This window comes from Orbicella franksi, unplaced genomic scaffold, assembly GCF_964199315.1.
Source record: "Orbicella franksi unplaced genomic scaffold, jaOrbFran1.1 SCAFFOLD_73, whole genome shotgun sequence".
Taxonomy (NCBI): domain Eukaryota; kingdom Metazoa; phylum Cnidaria; class Anthozoa; order Scleractinia; family Merulinidae; genus Orbicella; species Orbicella franksi.
In genome coordinates this window covers 5,616-22,202 of record NW_027670668.1, presented here as the reverse complement: position 1 = coordinate 22,202, position 16,587 = coordinate 5,616, and the positions used below count along the sequence as shown (strand labels likewise).

At 39.3% G+C, this 16,587-nt stretch overlaps 1 protein-coding gene across 5 annotated transcripts; it reads left to right on the top strand.

The window, feature by feature from the left end:
• The first annotated feature begins 3,137 nt into the window (after positions 1-3,137).
• LOC145473900 (uncharacterized) lies at positions 3,138-16,157 on the top strand. Of its 5 annotated transcripts, none has more exons than XM_081455086.1 (9): positions 3,138-5,785; positions 6,709-6,751; positions 10,744-10,888; positions 11,589-12,155; positions 12,413-12,486; positions 12,628-12,682; positions 13,078-13,140; positions 13,276-13,344; positions 13,825-16,157. In XM_081455086.1, exons 7-9 carry the CDS (start codon positions 13,123-13,125, stop codon positions 16,060-16,062), a joined length of 2,325 nt encoding a protein of 774 aa, XP_081311212.1. In that variant the 5' UTR covers positions 3,138-5,785; positions 6,709-6,751; positions 10,744-10,888; positions 11,589-12,155; positions 12,413-12,486; positions 12,628-12,682; positions 13,078-13,122; the 3' UTR covers positions 16,063-16,157. The 5 variants fall into 5 exon arrangements, 4 of the variants coding, with proteins under 4 accessions (XP_081311212.1, XP_081311211.1, XP_081311213.1 ...); XM_081455085.1 differs by having other exon boundaries at positions 6,046-6,751; XM_081455087.1 differs by lacking the exon at positions 3,138-5,785 and having other exon boundaries at positions 5,795-6,751; positions 11,589-11,773; positions 12,035-12,155.
• The last annotated feature ends 430 nt before the right edge of the window (positions 16,158-16,587 follow it).

Genomic DNA, 16,587 nt, shown 5'->3' with positions numbered 1-16,587 from the left:
TTATCTTGTCAAGGATCGAATCCTACTTCAACTAGCCAATCTAAGCGTCACGTGGTTTTCTGCGAAAAAAAGAAAAAGAAAAAGAAAGAACCAAAACATACTAAGGAAAAGAAAACAACACTCAAATGGTCAAAGTGGTCATTTAACCGGACACTGGTTTATCTGGTCAAGGGGTAGTGCATTCGCATTGGTTTTGTCTTGTTTTGTTTTTTTTTCCATTTTTATGACCTTTTCTTATAGAGATCCTTGGCAATGCCACTTGTGTGTATATAATGTGTATATATATATGTTATTAGAGTGGAAAAGGAGGGAATACTCAAAAAACAAGCAGGGTGATTTTTTAAGAAAAATCACCCTCAATGGGGTGAATCTGTTGAACAAGACACCCCAGAAAGGTGTTTTTTTTCCTTGAAATCACCCCACAAGTGTCCAGGATAACAAAAAATAACCCCAACAGGGTTGATTTTGCGTCCCACAAGGGTTAATATTGCAAATCGTGCCACCCCAGAGAGATGTGGCTTTCGGTCTAAAACACCCCAGTAGGGTTCGTAATCACAACCGCAAACCTTGATAGGGATGTAGTTTTCAAAGCAAAACACCTCACTGAAATTGAGTTTCCTTCTTGTGGGCTAGTGAAAACTCCGAAATATATCACATTTGCGCGAGTGGAGCATAGCGTACACAACTCTGTGGCGCACAGATGAATGAAGTAGGATTTTGGTTTCCAAAAACTAACAGACCTCTCTTTCCCCCCACAGGTAACTTTCCAAAGTCAGTACTCTGTTTCCGAAGAAATAATCCCAATCCAACAGCGGAAAATCGAACCAGTATCATGCTATGGAAGTCTTCACTTCGTCTTCGTTGAGGTCTGCGATAAACTATTTCCTAACATTCCTAAAAGTACGATTAAAAGTCGCATGAGAAATCTTGGTCTTAAGCTGTTGAAGGCGCCTCAAGAAATTCAGAACAAGTTGAGAACTGCTAGACCTTACTTGGCCTGTTACAAATTCCTCTCGCTGATTTCCAAACGAGACGTTGTCATTCTTGAAGCTTATCACGATTCACGCGAAGAAAGAAAGGAAAACTCTAAAAAACTGTATGGACCTTTCTTAAGTAATCTTAGTGATAGTAGCGATACTAACTACACACACGGGGGAGGACAAAATCAGAACGTAGGGGACATTTTTTTAAGGGATAATGTAGAGTCCACTATGCCTCCCATAAAACATGGGTTAAGTACCAATTTCTTAGTAGAAAATCTCTTGAATTCTTCTCCGGGAAGTTTAGCCGTAGAAAAGCCAATGACTGGGTTTTCAGAATCACAGGAACAAATAGTCGATGAGCACATTTCGACAGACTCGGAACCCGAGTCAAGTTATTCCTCGGACAGCGATACCAATTTCGAGTCCTCACCGGACGAAGAAAGCGCTGGCGAACAAGATTATGGCATTGTCGAGCTGTTTCATAAAAAAGATATAGATATAGATTGCTTCCCCGACGTCGTTAAACGTGTGAGTGAAATGAAGGAATTCTTTCAATCAGACTTCAATTTTAAGCGCAGACAGTCCAAACTGTCGGATGTCACGTGGGCGAAAACTTTGGAACGGTTAGTGATCTTTTTGGCTTATTGTTCGCGCACGTTGAAGCTAGACATTCGATTGGAATTGGTGGAAAATATGAATATCGTGGAATCCTTTATCAAGCACATAAAGCATAGCCGGCGAGTTAAGAACAACACTGCTGCCCTTTATGTAATGTCCTTCATAAAGGTTGCGAAATTCCTGCATGCAAACGAGAGTCGCGGAAATTATGACGCAGTGGATAGCATTAGTGATCTTCGCGCCCTTCAGAACCAACTCCTCAGAGAGCATGCTGTTTTGGAATCCACCAAAGAACCTGAGAAGAGAAGGCTGTTTTGGCCGCAATTTCAAGAATTAACCCGTTCCCTTCATCAACAATTCGAAGACGAACTCGATGTGCGACAGAAAGCACGTCTGCACATGAATTTCACACTATTGCTACTTTTTGCGATAAATCCAGGCCGTGCTAAAGAGTTCAGAACCCTTCGCATCGTTACAGATATCCCAGAGAACGAAGTTGATGAAATCGTCGGGAAGCTACCGAACGGAGAGAACTTTATGGTGTTTGCGAAAAACGGAGTCACCCGTCTCGTCGAGAAAGGTTACAAAACGGTGAAAAGATACGGCCCGAATGTCATAGAAATGAGCGAATTTCATTTCGTGGATTTTCATGTTAAGCGTTACGTCGAACGGTCGCGACTAAAGCTCATACCCCGGGGCTGTAGTCATGACTTTTTTTTTGTCAACAACCGAGGCTCATTTTTTAAATCACCGGGATCTTTCTCCAGTTACTTGGCGAAAATCTTTCGGGAGAATCTCGGCTTTCACTGCACAATGAACGAAATGCGACACGCATTGGTGGAAAACTTTAGGTCTAGCAAAGAAAGTTCCGATGTACAGCTGGCAGAAAGCTTAGCTCGTGTCTGTAAGCACAGTTTGCGCACTCAAATGCAGGTCTACGACAAAAGAAGTCAACAGGAAAGAACGAAACGCGCATTGCACTACCTTAATCAATCAGCAGTTAACGCCATAGTGGACGACGTTCCAGGTACATCTTGCAATGTTGACGACGAAGTCGAGGATGATTCATCAGGGGAAGAACGTGATCTACCCGCTCCTGGAGAAATATGCGCTCTTATACCGGCTGATGCACGAGCTAAATCGCCCGAGATATTCTTGGCTAAGGTTTTAAAGTACAGCGCAGATGGTCAGAGCGTGCGCTTGGCGTGGCTAAAGCAAATAGAAGGCAAGCCAAACCACTACAAGTTTCAGGTTGGCCATTCGGTCTGGGAGGAGAAGGTTTCGAGTCTCATCTACCCACTGGATGTCACTTATAAGCGAGACGAAGGCAGTTATGAGCTTCGGAGTGCCAATAAAGAGATTTATCAACAACTGAAGTCAGCTGTTTCTGTCTAACATCGCATCGAAAATCATTTTCTAGTCATTTTCAGAGAAAAATGATTTAAAAAAAACGTTTTCAAATCATTTTTAGAGTCGTTATAGCAATGTTGACACATAACAGCATGACTCCGTTGACTCTATCCGTTACATCTGAAGTTATAAAAACGAGCAATAGCTATATCTGTGTGATGCTTTTTTTTCAAATTTAGCTGCCTAAATTTTTTTTCAAACCTCGTTAATGAAAACAGAAATAACTTGCATTTGCACTGAATGGAACTCCATTCGTGTCAAATGAGCTTTACGGATTGCTCGCTGCACTAAAAACTTAAGTCAAAAACTGGCATATGGCGCTGAATTGAACGCCATTCGCGTCAAATAAGCCGTGTACGGATTTCTCGCTGTTCTGAAAATCCAAGTCAAAACATGCATGTTCCATTTACCCACGAAATGTCGTGTCAAATCGAGGGTTGCCTGGGATCGTCGGGAGAAACCAAGAGATTTTCTAAGTTATAATACTGCGTTTCCTTAAACTAGCGTCCTGAACATTAATTTCAAATTTCGCCTTTTCGACTGGATCTTGACATCGCCCAAGGCATTGAACGTTAAGTCGACTAACATTTTAGAGGCGGTTGTTATTAGGGCACCTAATTAAGGAAATAGGGAATTAAACTCAGTTGGCGTTTAATTAGAAAACTCTGTTGATTCTCGTCTGAATGTATACAGAAAACAGTTCTGCTGTCCAAAATTTTCTTTGTTTTGTTTGTGATTCAGAGGCAATTAATAATTGGTAATTTCTGATAGAGACCCGAGGACGTACATTGCAATAGGCAATTTATAGAGGGTACCCTGTCGGAATATTAATTCTGATACCTTTTGGTTTCTTTGAGAAGCCATTACTGCCACTGAGCAGAGAAATATTGAGTTAGAGTTTTTTAGGTGAATCTACAAAATTCAGACCCGCAATGGGTAAAAAGCGCAAAAATGTCCAAAGAGATCAACAACGTTTGCAAACTTTTCTGCAAACAAAGTGTTTGATTTGTTACACTCCGGGGCCACTGGCTTCTCGTAGACTTCCTTGTTGCAAGGTTTTTATGCACGAGAGCTGTTTGCTAAAATGTTTTCAGCATGCGAGTACCAGTAAAAGAAAATGCCCCCATTGTAGACAGGAAATTTATCCCATTAATAAGGGCGAACTCGAACCTTCGTGCATTCCGGAGGGAGTTTTCTTATTTCGGTTAGAATTTGAAACGTTCGTTGCTAAGTCTCCTGCTCAAATAGCAGATGAATTATGGGATTTCTTGCCTAACCTAGTACCTCCACCTGGTTGGTCAGACTATCGAAGAATGTGGAGAAGATAAGGAGCTCATTATGAAGAGCTTTAAATTGTCAACTCTTTTTTACACTTTTTAGAATATTTTCCAATATATTATCAAGCAACTTAGCTTCTTTATATAAGTTTAAATACTTTAGTACTGAGTCCTTTTAAACGTTTCGTAGTTTTGTTATTAATAGACTTTCTGGCATGTATATCCATTATATAGCTATTATAATCAAGCGCGTTTGAGTTTGATATGTGCTTATAGTCTGATGACGGAGATGCTCGAACGATTTCTGTATGATCTAGATAAACTAAAACGAAGCAATTTGATTTGTTTCGTGAACGGAGTTAACGGCGCGAGGTCTTTCTTATTGGTTAATCAAATATAGTTCTCTCCGTCTATAATGAAACAGATTGCGAAAACTCGGGAAAACCGCCAGTGTTTTTCCAGGCCATACAGAAATCGCTCTTTAAACTTTTCTTGTTCTCATCATAATTATAGAAATGTGCCCAATGATCAACATTTTGTTTTTCAACACGGCCTGGAGATTAATCAAAAAGGTTTTCATTATTGAGTCGGCTGAGACTGTCTTTTTAAGACGGTCCATTTCGGTTTTTATTGTCATTTTAACGCTTATCTTTTGTTAACAATTGTCGCGTTCTGAACTACGCGCCACAGGAAATCTGTTATCGTTGTTATTAAAGCAAATGGGTTTTAGATAGCGACAAGAATTCATCTGTTGATCATAGGGTCACTACGTTTTTTACTTAGAGAAGACGTAGTATTAGATAGCTTTAGCATTGTTATCTTATCTTTGTTGTCTGCAATGTAAAGGTTACTGAGTTCAAGGAATTAAATTGTGTTGAAAGGACAATTTGTATTAGCAATTTTTGTAAACTTTTCAGGACAGTAATTACATTTAACCTGTGAAATGGGGTAACGCGGTCTTGAACACCTTTGTTCCAGTACCCCCGTTTCAGTTCCGGAAGTTGTCCACTCATGATTCTAGCACAACACCCAGGGGACAAAAAAGCTGTGGAAACACTCGCTTGCGGCTCGCCTTCCCACAGCATTTCTCGTTCTCCCAAACTTCCTCTGGTGTTTCTATAACTCGACAGAAACACGGTACATGTTTTCTATTTCTTGAATGTTACTTGTATGTACCTATATGTTACTCGTATGTATTCGTACGTTACTCGTATGTACTCGTATGTTCTCGTATGTTCTCGTATGTTACTCGCATGTATTCGTATGGTCCTTTCATATCACGTGATCAAACCACATGGGGTCAACAGTCGTGCAACATGGCGGAACGTAACGAAGATTTGCGAAAAGTTTTTCGCTCTTTGAAGTGCGGTACGGAAGCTGGCTAGTATATTTGAGTGTCCTAAGTACGCTAAGTTTCCCTTTTTGCTATCAAAGAGAAATGACTTGAGTCGCAGAGAAGTGGACGGTCGATCTACGTTGAATCACGCAATGAGAAAGGTATTCTTAATAGCCTTGTAATAATTGCTATTTCAGTTACGTTTTTTAATTTTCATCCGACTTTTTTACTTGGTAATGCTATCGTCACATCAGTAAGAATTGACCGTAAAACAAACAAAGCTGTTAGGTCAATGGATGGACTTTATTTTGGTGTTTCTCACCAAAGACAGATTTATAGATTACACCACAACACTTCAATGAAAATTATTGAGAAACATTAATCCCAAATGAATCGCGTACGCGATTCATTTGCTCATTAGTTATGCATAGGGCATGTCCAGGCGTCTCCAAGGAAGTTGAGTGGTACTGGACCTCGATTTCTAGGCATTGTGCTTTAATACAATTGTCAAATTCGAGCTAGATCTTCGTTTATATAAAGAGCGAATTTTTATCTTAGCGATATTGACATTTGCGGGTGAGATCGTAACATTTATTAAGTATAGAAACATATCTTTTAGCATAGCGATGTTTCGAATTATTCATTATGCCCCCATATTATTATTTCCCGAATTTTAAGTATAATTTTGGTCTCTTGCTTTTTTTTCTGTGAACACTGAGTGATGGTGTAGTGTAGCACATCAAAACATTCTAACAACTTGGTCAACTGAAATCTTCGAAATTACTCTGATGTGCAGTTTATACCAGTTTTTATTCAGTATTATTTCATAGCAAACTAAAGATTCTTACCGACCGAAAGGTAACTTTGTCACTTGTCTTTCATACCCACATACCTTTGTCACTTTCATACTGATTTGTGGGTGTTAAAAATTATACTAAGCATGAACTTTTCAAGCTGGTAATTCTTATCAGTTAATTAATATACTTATTGTATATATTTTAGGTTTCAAACAAAATCCTAACAGATCCTTTCATCCTTTCATCCATAATGAGAGCTGATCACTGTACATATCTTTATTCCCCAGGGTCCTTATGGATGCCAGCCTCATTGCTGAATGGGCTACCCTGGTAAAATAAAGTTCCTTCCTTACTTTCGTAAATGACCCACTAGCTTTGTACCTTTAAAAACTATTGTTTTATAATAAAGGCTGATTGACTGATTAATTGTCTATAAATCTGCAGCTGTTAACTTAGTTACAACACTATACACACTCCAAGTCACAACTCTAGGTTCCACTCGTGGCTCTTCCACAGATTGACTAAACTACATGAGCTTGTAGTATTGACCAAAATAAAACTTAATCTCGGAAAACGAATTCCACTCTAACAAGCAGCTCAGAGACTGAACCATTAATTTCCAAGTCACTGAAAAAGTCATGTCTGTCAATTCTAACCATGAGAAGGCACGTGCAATGTATGTCCAGAGAATTTCTTAGTTAATCAACAATAGCAGTAGTAATAGTTTTTAACCTACTCATACATTTTCATATTTCCATCTTTTAACTAGGTTTTTTTATTCTTTTTAATCATATGCAATTGTAAGAGCATTGAGCATTCTCAATGTGCAATGAGAACCTTTTTATTATTTTAATTATTATTATTATTATTCACACTAGATGTCTGGAGAATTTCTTAGTTAATCAGACCTTATTTCATGCCAAATGCAGTCAGACAGCTTATTAAGGAGTGAATTTATTCTCATTTGAACTCTTAAGAAAGTTGAGAAGTGACTCTTGGATGCCTCTTAATAGGATCTTAGTTTATTCTCAGTGAATTTATTCTCATTTGAACTCTTCATAGAAAGTTGAGAAGTGAATCTGGGATGCCTCTTTTTTAATAGGGCCCGGGGTGCAGGATCAAACCTCCAGACATGCCTTTTATTGTACATGCCATGCGGGTTTGAAGCCTTAATTTTCAAGTCAGCGCATGTGATAGATGTCTGGAGAATTTCTTAGTTAATCAGACCTTATTTCATGCCAAATGCAGTCAGACAGCTTATTAAGGAGTGAATTTATTCTCATTTGAACTCTTAAGAAAGTTGAGAAGTGACTCTTGGATGCCTCTTAATAGGATCTTAGTTTATTCTCAGTGAATTTATTCTCATTTGAACTCTTCATAGAAAGTTGAGAAGTGAATCTGGGATGCCTCTTTTTTAATAGGGCCCGGGGTGCAGGATCAAACCTCCAGACATGCCTTTTATTGTACATGCCATGCGGGTTTGAAGCCTTAATTTTCAAGTCAGCGCGTGTGATAGATGTCTGGAGAATTTCTTAGTTAATCAGACCTTATTTCATGCCAAATGCAGTCAGACAGCTTATTAAGGAGTGAATTTATTCTCATTTGAACTCTTAAGAAAGTTGAGAAGTGACTCTTGGATGCCTCTTAATAGGATCTTAGTTTATTCTCAGTGAATTTATTCTCATTTGAACTCTTCATAGAAAGTTGAGAAGTGAATCTGGGATGCCTCTTTTTTAATAGGGCCCGGGGTGCAGGATCAAACCTCCAGACATGCCTTTTATTGTACATGCCATGCGGGTTTGAAGCCTTAATTTTCAAGTCAGCGCGTGTGATAGATGTCTGGAGAATTTCTTAGTTAATCAGACCTTATTTCATGCCAAATGCAGTCAGACAGCTTATTAAGGAGTGAATTTATTCTCATTTGAACTCTTAAGAAAGTTGAGAAGTGACTCTTGGATGCCTCTTAATAGGATCTTAGTTTATTCTCAGTGAATTTATTCTCATTTGAACTCTTCATAGAAAGTTGAGAAGTGAATCTGGGATGCCTCTTTTTTAATAGGGCCCGGGGTGCAGGATCAAACCTCCAGACATGCCTTTTATTGTACATGCCATGCGGGTTTGAAGCCTTAATTTTCAAGTCAGCGCGTGTGATAGATGTCTGGAGAATTTCTTAGTTAATCAGACCTTATTTCATGCCAAATGCAGTCAGACAGCTTATTAAGGAGTGAATTTATTCTCATTTGAACTCTTAAGAAAGTTGAGAAGTGACTCTTGGATGCCTCTTAATAGGATCTTAGTTTATTCTCAGTGAATTTATTCTCATTTGAACTCTTCATAGAAAGTTGAGAAGTGAATCTGGGATGCCTCTTTTTTAATAGGGCCCGGGGTGCAGGATCAAACCTCCAGACATGCCTTTTATTGTACATGCCATGCGGGTTTGAAGCCTTAATTTTCAAGTCAGCGCGTGTGATAGATGTCTGGAGAATTTCTTAGTTAATCAGACCTTATTTCATGCCAAATGCAGTCAGACAGCTTATTAAGGAGTGAATTTATTCTCATTTGAACTCTTAAGAAAGTTGAGAAGTGACTCTTGGATGCCTCTTAATAGGATCTTAGTTTATTCTCAGTGAATTTATTCTCATTTGAACTCTTCATAGAAAGTTGAGAAGTGAATCTGGGATGCCTCTTTTTTAATAGGGCCCGGGGTGCAGGATCAAACCTCCAGACATGCCTTTTATTGTACATGCCATGCGGGTTTGAAGCCTTAATTTTCAAGTCAGCGCGTGTGATAGATGTCTGGAGAATTTCTTAGTTAATCAGACCTTATTTCATGCCAAATGCAGTCAGACAGCTTATTAAGGAGTGAATTTATTCTCATTTGAACTCTTAAGAAAGTTGAGAAGTGACTCTTGGATGCCTCTTAATAGGATCTTAGTTTATTCTCAGTGAATTTATTCTCATTTGAACTCTTCATAGAAAGTTGAGAAGTGAATCTGGGATGCCTCTTTTTTAATAGGGCCCGGGGTGCAGGATCAAACCTCCAGACATGCCTTTTATTGTACATGCCATGCGGGTTTGAAGCCTTAATTTTCAAGTCAGCGCGTGTGATAGATGTCTGGAGAATTTCTTAGTTAATCAGACCTTATTTCATGCCAAATGCAGTCAGACAGCTTATTAAGGAGTGAATTTATTCTCATTTGAACTCTTAAGAAAGTTGAGAAGTGACTCTTGGATGCCTCTTAATAGGATCTTAGTTTATTCTCAGTGAATTTATTCTCATTTGAACTCTTCATAGAAAGTTGAGAAGTGAATCTGGGATGCCTCTTTTTTAATAGGGCCCGGGGTGCAGGATCAAACCTCCAGACATGCCTTTTATTGTACATGCCATGCGGGTTTGAAGCCTTAATTTTCAAGTCAGCGCGTGTGATAGATGTCTGGAGAATTTCTTAGTTAATCAGACCTTATTTCATGCCAAATGCAGTCAGACAGCTTATTAAGGAGTGAATTTATTCTCATTTGAACTCTTAAGAAAGTTGAGAAGTGACTCTTGGATGCCTCTTAATAGGATCTTAGTTTATTCTCAGTGAATTTATTCTCATTTGAACTCTTCATAGAAAGTTGAGAAGTGAATCTGGGATGCCTCTTTTTTAATAGGGCCCGGGGTGCAGGATCAAACCTCCAGACATGCCTTTTATTGTACATGCCATGCGGGTTTGAAGCCTTAATTTTCAAGTCAGCGCGTGTGATAGATGTCTGGAGAATTTCTTAGTTAATCAGACCTTATTTCATGCCAAATGCAGTCAGACAGCTTATTAAGGAGTGAATTTATTCTCATTTGAACTCTTAAGAAAGTTGAGAAGTGACTCTTGGATGCCTCTTAATAGGATCTTAGTTTATTCTCAGTGAATTTATTCTCATTTGAACTCTTCATAGAAAGTTGAGAAGTGAATCTTGAATCCCTCTTTAATAGGGGGTGCATGATGAAATATCCAGACTTGCCTTTTGTTGTACATGCCATCAGTGCTTGAAGCCTTAATTTTCAAGTCACTGAAAAAGTGAATATTACTTGATTTGAATGTTGATAGAAAACTGGTAGTGGGCTTGGAGAAATAGTTTTTTTTTGTTGAGCTTTGGTTTGAGGAGAATTTGAGGATGCATTTTATACGAAACGGACGCCAATGTCGACAGGTACATAGAGTCAGCCTGGTTGAGGCATTGTTTTACTTGGGTGGAATGACTGTGTGTAATTTTTAATGAGCTAGGATATTTAATCAATAAATTCTTGTTCTCTCTCTCTTTCTCTCTTTCTCTCTGGGCTCTAGGATGGTCCATATTTGTCCTTACTGCGGTCTGACATCCAGCCTATATCCTCCCCGAGGCATTTTTTCTCCATGTTGGTGTCCAAGTCTGCATGTGAATGATTGCAAGACAAGATGTCCACCGACGACTTCCTTTTTTCCAGTAAAAGTAAGCACTCGTTTGCTGTTTACTACTTGCTTGATGCATAATTTGATGGATCTATTGACTGACTGACTGTGAACTGAATCTGTTGTGAAAACAGTCTATTTTTAATGACTTTTTTAGATCACGGAGATTAGTTACCGGTCATGTGATAAAATCTCTTGGTATCTTCAACTAATTTTACGCAATATATTAAGTATCACGCTGTACTAACCTTATCGGTACACAGTAAATACAGCTGTCAATGTTGATCCTTATGAGCGCGTCATTTGAGAATGAACGTGACTCTTTAAAAGCATGGTTCTCAGATCGAAAGCTTTTCGATCATTCCATTCCTGAAGATAGTATCTCTCTTTAAAAGTATGCATTGATAATTTCTTGTCTGGTAGTGAATGCTATACCTTTCAGAAAGATTCAATAAAATAACACTATACAACAGGCTTCGGGAAAGTTTTTAAACTACGGTTTATCACTTCTACCCAATGTGTTTCAAGGTTCTTCTGTTCAATCCGTCCCTTCTTTAAATCGCCTTGTTGAAAGGAATTGGATATGTCCTTCAGTAAACACCCCATTGTTTCAAAAAAGTAACAATGGCTGTTTGGTGTATGCTCTGATCTGTTCCTAGTTTGTATCCACAAGAGAAATGGAAGATGCGATGTGAAGTGCCATGACGTTATCTCACAGATTTCTTCCTTTTTTCTCAAAGCTTTCAGTTCAGTAGTCAAAGCTGGCTTCAGGTTTTAAGACACAGAGCACATTGTGGTCGCTTCATTGATGAACGCGCTAGATAACACTGGGTGATTTGTACCAGCAAGAAGCTCCTTTGCCCTCATTATCTTCTGAATCTCAAGCGAAGAAGGAGCTCGGCTTTACCATAGTCGTCGAGAAAAAGTGAGTTGATTTTGAACCATAAAATAGGTAAACAACATCTTTTACCGACTAGAACAACTGTTCAAGTCGTCAACGCCGGGTTGCTCGTGTTGCTTTCTTGCTGACAAAGAAAAGCCATATTTTTCCTCCACAAAAGCCTCGCCCCTTCCTGTGAGCTATTTATTTTAACTTCGTTTATTTGGCATGTTTTTGCAATGTGAAATTGTGGATAAACTAGAATTTACTTGGAACACTTCCTGATACGCAATTTGGTTTCCTTAGAACACTCTTCCGCAGCTAACACTAAAAAAGAGCGATTCAGTGATGGAAGACTGTTAAAAATGATATTTCTTCACCCCTGGAGTGCTTACTAACAAGGCCGTCAAACAGTCAACAGCACAAAGTAAGAGGGCTTAACAAGATAGAAATAATATACAATGAACTAGAGTAAGGCCATAATACAAGCATTCGAAATCTATTTTTTTACCGCTAAGATTTCAAGCGTAAAATGGGAAATCTGAGTGACGATGAAATATTGAAATGTAGTTCCATAATTAAGGGGGAGTTTAGTAGAGTAGTTTAACACTTAGTTGAGTTGTGCTTAACGTTTATCAAATTCCAGTTAGTAATTAGTGTTTTTGTTATCTTTTTTTCTGCTAGACCTATTTTCCGGATGCGAACAGCGTAAGGCAGCAATACAATCTGGAGGAAAGAATTCCGGCGGCACTTGCTAGGTAAATGTAGTCTTAAAATAAGCTACAAACTAATCAAGGAAGCTTTGTTGTCTTGCAAAGCCAGACTCGAGCCTTAAATGTTGCCTTTTTTAATTGTATTATTTGAAACTCTAAATTTCGATTTTTCTGTTTCTTTTTTAGACCTCGGGCACTTCACGCAATCGGATTACAAAGTCCGGTACTTCGCCTGAGGCCGGTAAGATAAAAATCACATACCGTATTTGTTTCATTTCAGTTCTTAGCACTTTAAACAATTGCGCACAGATTACGAAAGCGCCGGTTATAACAACATTTCAGTGCTTAAATACTTAATACTCATCGAAGTAAATGCAAAGCTGTCTGCTATCATTGCTAATTTTGAATGAAATCATTTTAACACCTGCGAAATTCTACAGCTTCTTTATAAATCAAACACCACTAGCGACTTAAGAGCTCTGGTACCGAAATTGTTCTGTGCTAAAATACCCAGCTAGGGAAACAGACTACGTAAATAAGCCATTAAAATTGAGTACCATAATCAGATGATTGAGAGGGAGTTTTGTTCGAACCCTGGTAAATAATAATTTTTTTGTTATTTTTGTTCCCCGCTAGGCCCATTTTTCGGATGGAAACAGCGTAGCGAAAACAACTGGAGAAATGAATTCATTGCACTCGGTGGGTGAATGTAGAGATAAAATTAGTAAGCTTACAGACTAAACTTGGACGCTTTCTCGTGTTGCAAAGTAGCTAACAATGTTGACCTTCTTAATTGTACTATCTGAAAATCTAAATTGCGATTCTGTTTTTTAGACCTCTGGAGCGTTCGACGCAACCGGATTACGAATTCCTGCACCACCTTCATGGAATAGAAGGGAGCCGGTAAGATTCAAATCACATAACTTATTTCAGTTTAAACCAGGTGTTACTAGTTCATCTCAAAAATCCGTCACAGTTAATTAAGTACTCGTGATAACTTTTACTAAATTTCATTGATGAGTAGGTGCCAATCAATTACGAAAGCGCTAGTTAAGCACTTAACTGGTTAAATACTTAACTGGTCATTTAGTAAATGCAAAGGAACGCAGTCACTGCATGCCTAATTTTGAGTGAAATCATTCTTTGATCGGGCGAATTATGCGGTTTTTGCATAAAGCAAACGCCAATGGTACCAAGTGTGATTTATTTCAAAATCAAAATATATTGAAGGGTATTGAGTTTCCTTCTTGTGGGCTAGTGAAAACTCCGAAATATATCACATTTGCGCGAGTGGAGCATAGCGTACACAACTCTGTGGCGCACAGATGAATGAAGTAGGATTTTGGTTTCCAAAAACTAACAGACCTCTCTTTCCCCCCACAGGTAACTTTCCAAAGTCAGTACTCTGTTTCCGAAGAAATAATCCCAATCCAACAGCGGAAAATCGAACCAGTATCATGCTATGGAAGTCTTCACTTCGTCTTCGTTGAGGTCTGCGATAAACTATTTCCTAACATTCCTAAAAGTACGATTAAAAGTCGCATGAGAAATCTTGGTCTTAAGCTGTTGAAGGCGCCTCAAGAAATTCAGAACAAGTTGAGAACTGCTAGACCTTACTTGGCCTGTTACAAATTCCTCTCGCTGATTTCCAAACGAGACGTTGTCATTCTTGAAGCTTATCACGATTCACGCGAAGAAAGAAAGGAAAACTCTAAAAAACTGTATGGACCTTTCTTAAGTAATCTTAGTGATAGTAGCGATACTAACTACACACACGGGGGAGGACAAAATCAGAACGTAGGGGACATTTTTTTAAGGGATAATGTAGAGTCCACTATGCCTCCCATAAAACATGGGTTAAGTACCAATTTCTTAGTAGAAAATCTCTTGAATTCTTCTCCGGGAAGTTTAGCCGTAGAAAAGCCAATGACTGGGTTTTCAGAATCACAGGAACAAATAGTCGATGAGCACATTTCGACAGACTCGGAACCCGAGTCAAGTTATTCCTCGGACAGCGATACCAATTTCGAGTCCTCACCGGACGAAGAAAGCGCTGGCGAACAAGATTATGGCATTGTCGAGCTGTTTCATAAAAAAGATATAGATATAGATTGCTTCCCCGACGTCGTTAAACGTGTGAGTGAAATGAAGGAATTCTTTCAATCAGACTTCAATTTTAAGCGCAGACAGTCCAAACTGTCGGATGTCACGTGGGCGAAAACTTTGGAACGGTTAGTGATCTTTTTGGCTTATTGTTCGCGCACGTTGAAGCTAGACATTCGATTGGAATTGGTGGAAAATATGAATATCGTGGAATCCTTTATCAAGCACATAAAGCATAGCCGGCGAGTTAAGAACAACACTGCTGCCCTTTATGTAATGTCCTTCATAAAGGTTGCGAAATTCCTGCATGCAAACGAGAGTCGCGGAAATTATGACGCAGTGGATAGCATTAGTGATCTTCGCGCCCTTCAGAACCAACTGCTCAGAGAGCATGCTGTTTTGGAATCCACCAAAGAACCTGAGAAGAGAAGGCTGTTTTGGCCGCAATTTCAAGAATTAACCCGTTCCCTTCATCAACAATTCGAAGACGAACTCGATGTGCGACAGAAAGCACGTCTGCACATGAATTTCACACTATTGCTACTTTTTGCGATAAATCCAGGCCGTGCTAAAGAGTTCAGAACCCTTCGCATCGTTACAGATATCCCAGAGAACGAAGTTGATGAAATCGTCGGGAAGCTACCGAACGGAGAGAACTTTATGGTGTTTGCGAAAAACGGAGTCACCCGTCTCGTCGAGAAAGGTTACAAAACGGTGAAAAGATACGGCCCGAATGTCATAGAAATGAGCGAATTTCATTTCGTGGATTTTCATGTTAAGCGTTACGTCGAACGGTCGCGACTAAAGCTCATACCCCGGGGCTGTAGTCATGACTTTTTTTTTGTCAACAACCGAGGCTCATTTTTTAAATCACCGGGATCTTTCTCCAGTTACTTGGCGAAAATCTTTCGGGAGAATCTCGGCTTTCACTGCACAATGAACGAAATGCGACACGCATTGGTGGAAAACTTTAGGTCTAGCAAAGAAAGTTCCGATGTACAGCTGGCAGAAAGCTTAGCTCGTGTCTGTAAGCACAGTTTGCGCACTCAAATGCAGGTCTACGACAAAAGAAGTCAACAGGAAAGAACGAAACGCGCATTGCACTACCTTAATCAATCAGCAGTTAACGCCATAGTGGACGACGTTCCAGGTACATCTTGCAATGTTGACGACGAAGTCGAGGATGATTCATCAGGGGAAGAACGTGATCTACCCGCTCCTGGAGAAATATGCGCTCTTATACCGGCTGATGCACGAGCTAAATCGCCCGAGATATTCTTGGCTAAGGTTTTAAAGTACAGCGCAGATGGTCAGAGCGTGCGCTTGGCGTGGCTAAAGCAAATAGAAGGCAAGCCAAACCACTACAAGTTTCAGGTTGGCCATTCGGTCTGGGAGGAGAAGGTTTCGAGTCTCATCTACCCACTGGATGTCACTTATAAGCGAGACGAAGGCAGTTATGAGCTTCGGAGTGCCAATAAAGAGATTTATCAACAACTGAAGTCAGCTGTTTCTGTCTAACATCGCATCGAAAATCATTTTCTAGTCATTTTCAGAGAAAAATGATTTAAAAAAAACGTTTTCAAATCATTTTTAGAGTCGTTATAGCAATGTTGACACATAACAGCATGACTCCGTTGACTCTATCCGTTACATCTGAAGTTATAAAAACGAGCAATAGCTATATCTGTGTGATGCTTTTTTTTCAAATTTAGCTGCCTAAATTTTTTTTCAAACCTCGTTAATGAAAACAGAAATAACTTGCATTTGCACTGAATGGAACTCCATTCGTGTCAAATGAGCTTTACGGATTGCTCGCTGCACTAAAAACTTAAGTCAAAAACTGGCATATGGCGCTGAATTGAACGCCATTCGCGTCAAATAAGCCGTGTACGGATTTCTCGCTGTTCTGAAAATCCAAGTCAAAACATGCATGTTCCATTTACCCACGAAATGTCGTGTCAAATCGAGGGTTGCCTGGGATCGTCGGGAGAAACCAAGAGATTTTCTAAGTTATAATACTGCGTTTCCTTAAACTAGCGTCCT

Coding starts and splice junctions, on each gene's coding strand:
- LOC145473900 (XM_081455086.1), top strand. Junction 13,345..13,824: donor CATGGAATAGAAGGGAGCCG/GTAAGATTCAAA, acceptor TTCCCCCCACAG/GTAACTTTCCAAAGTCAGTA.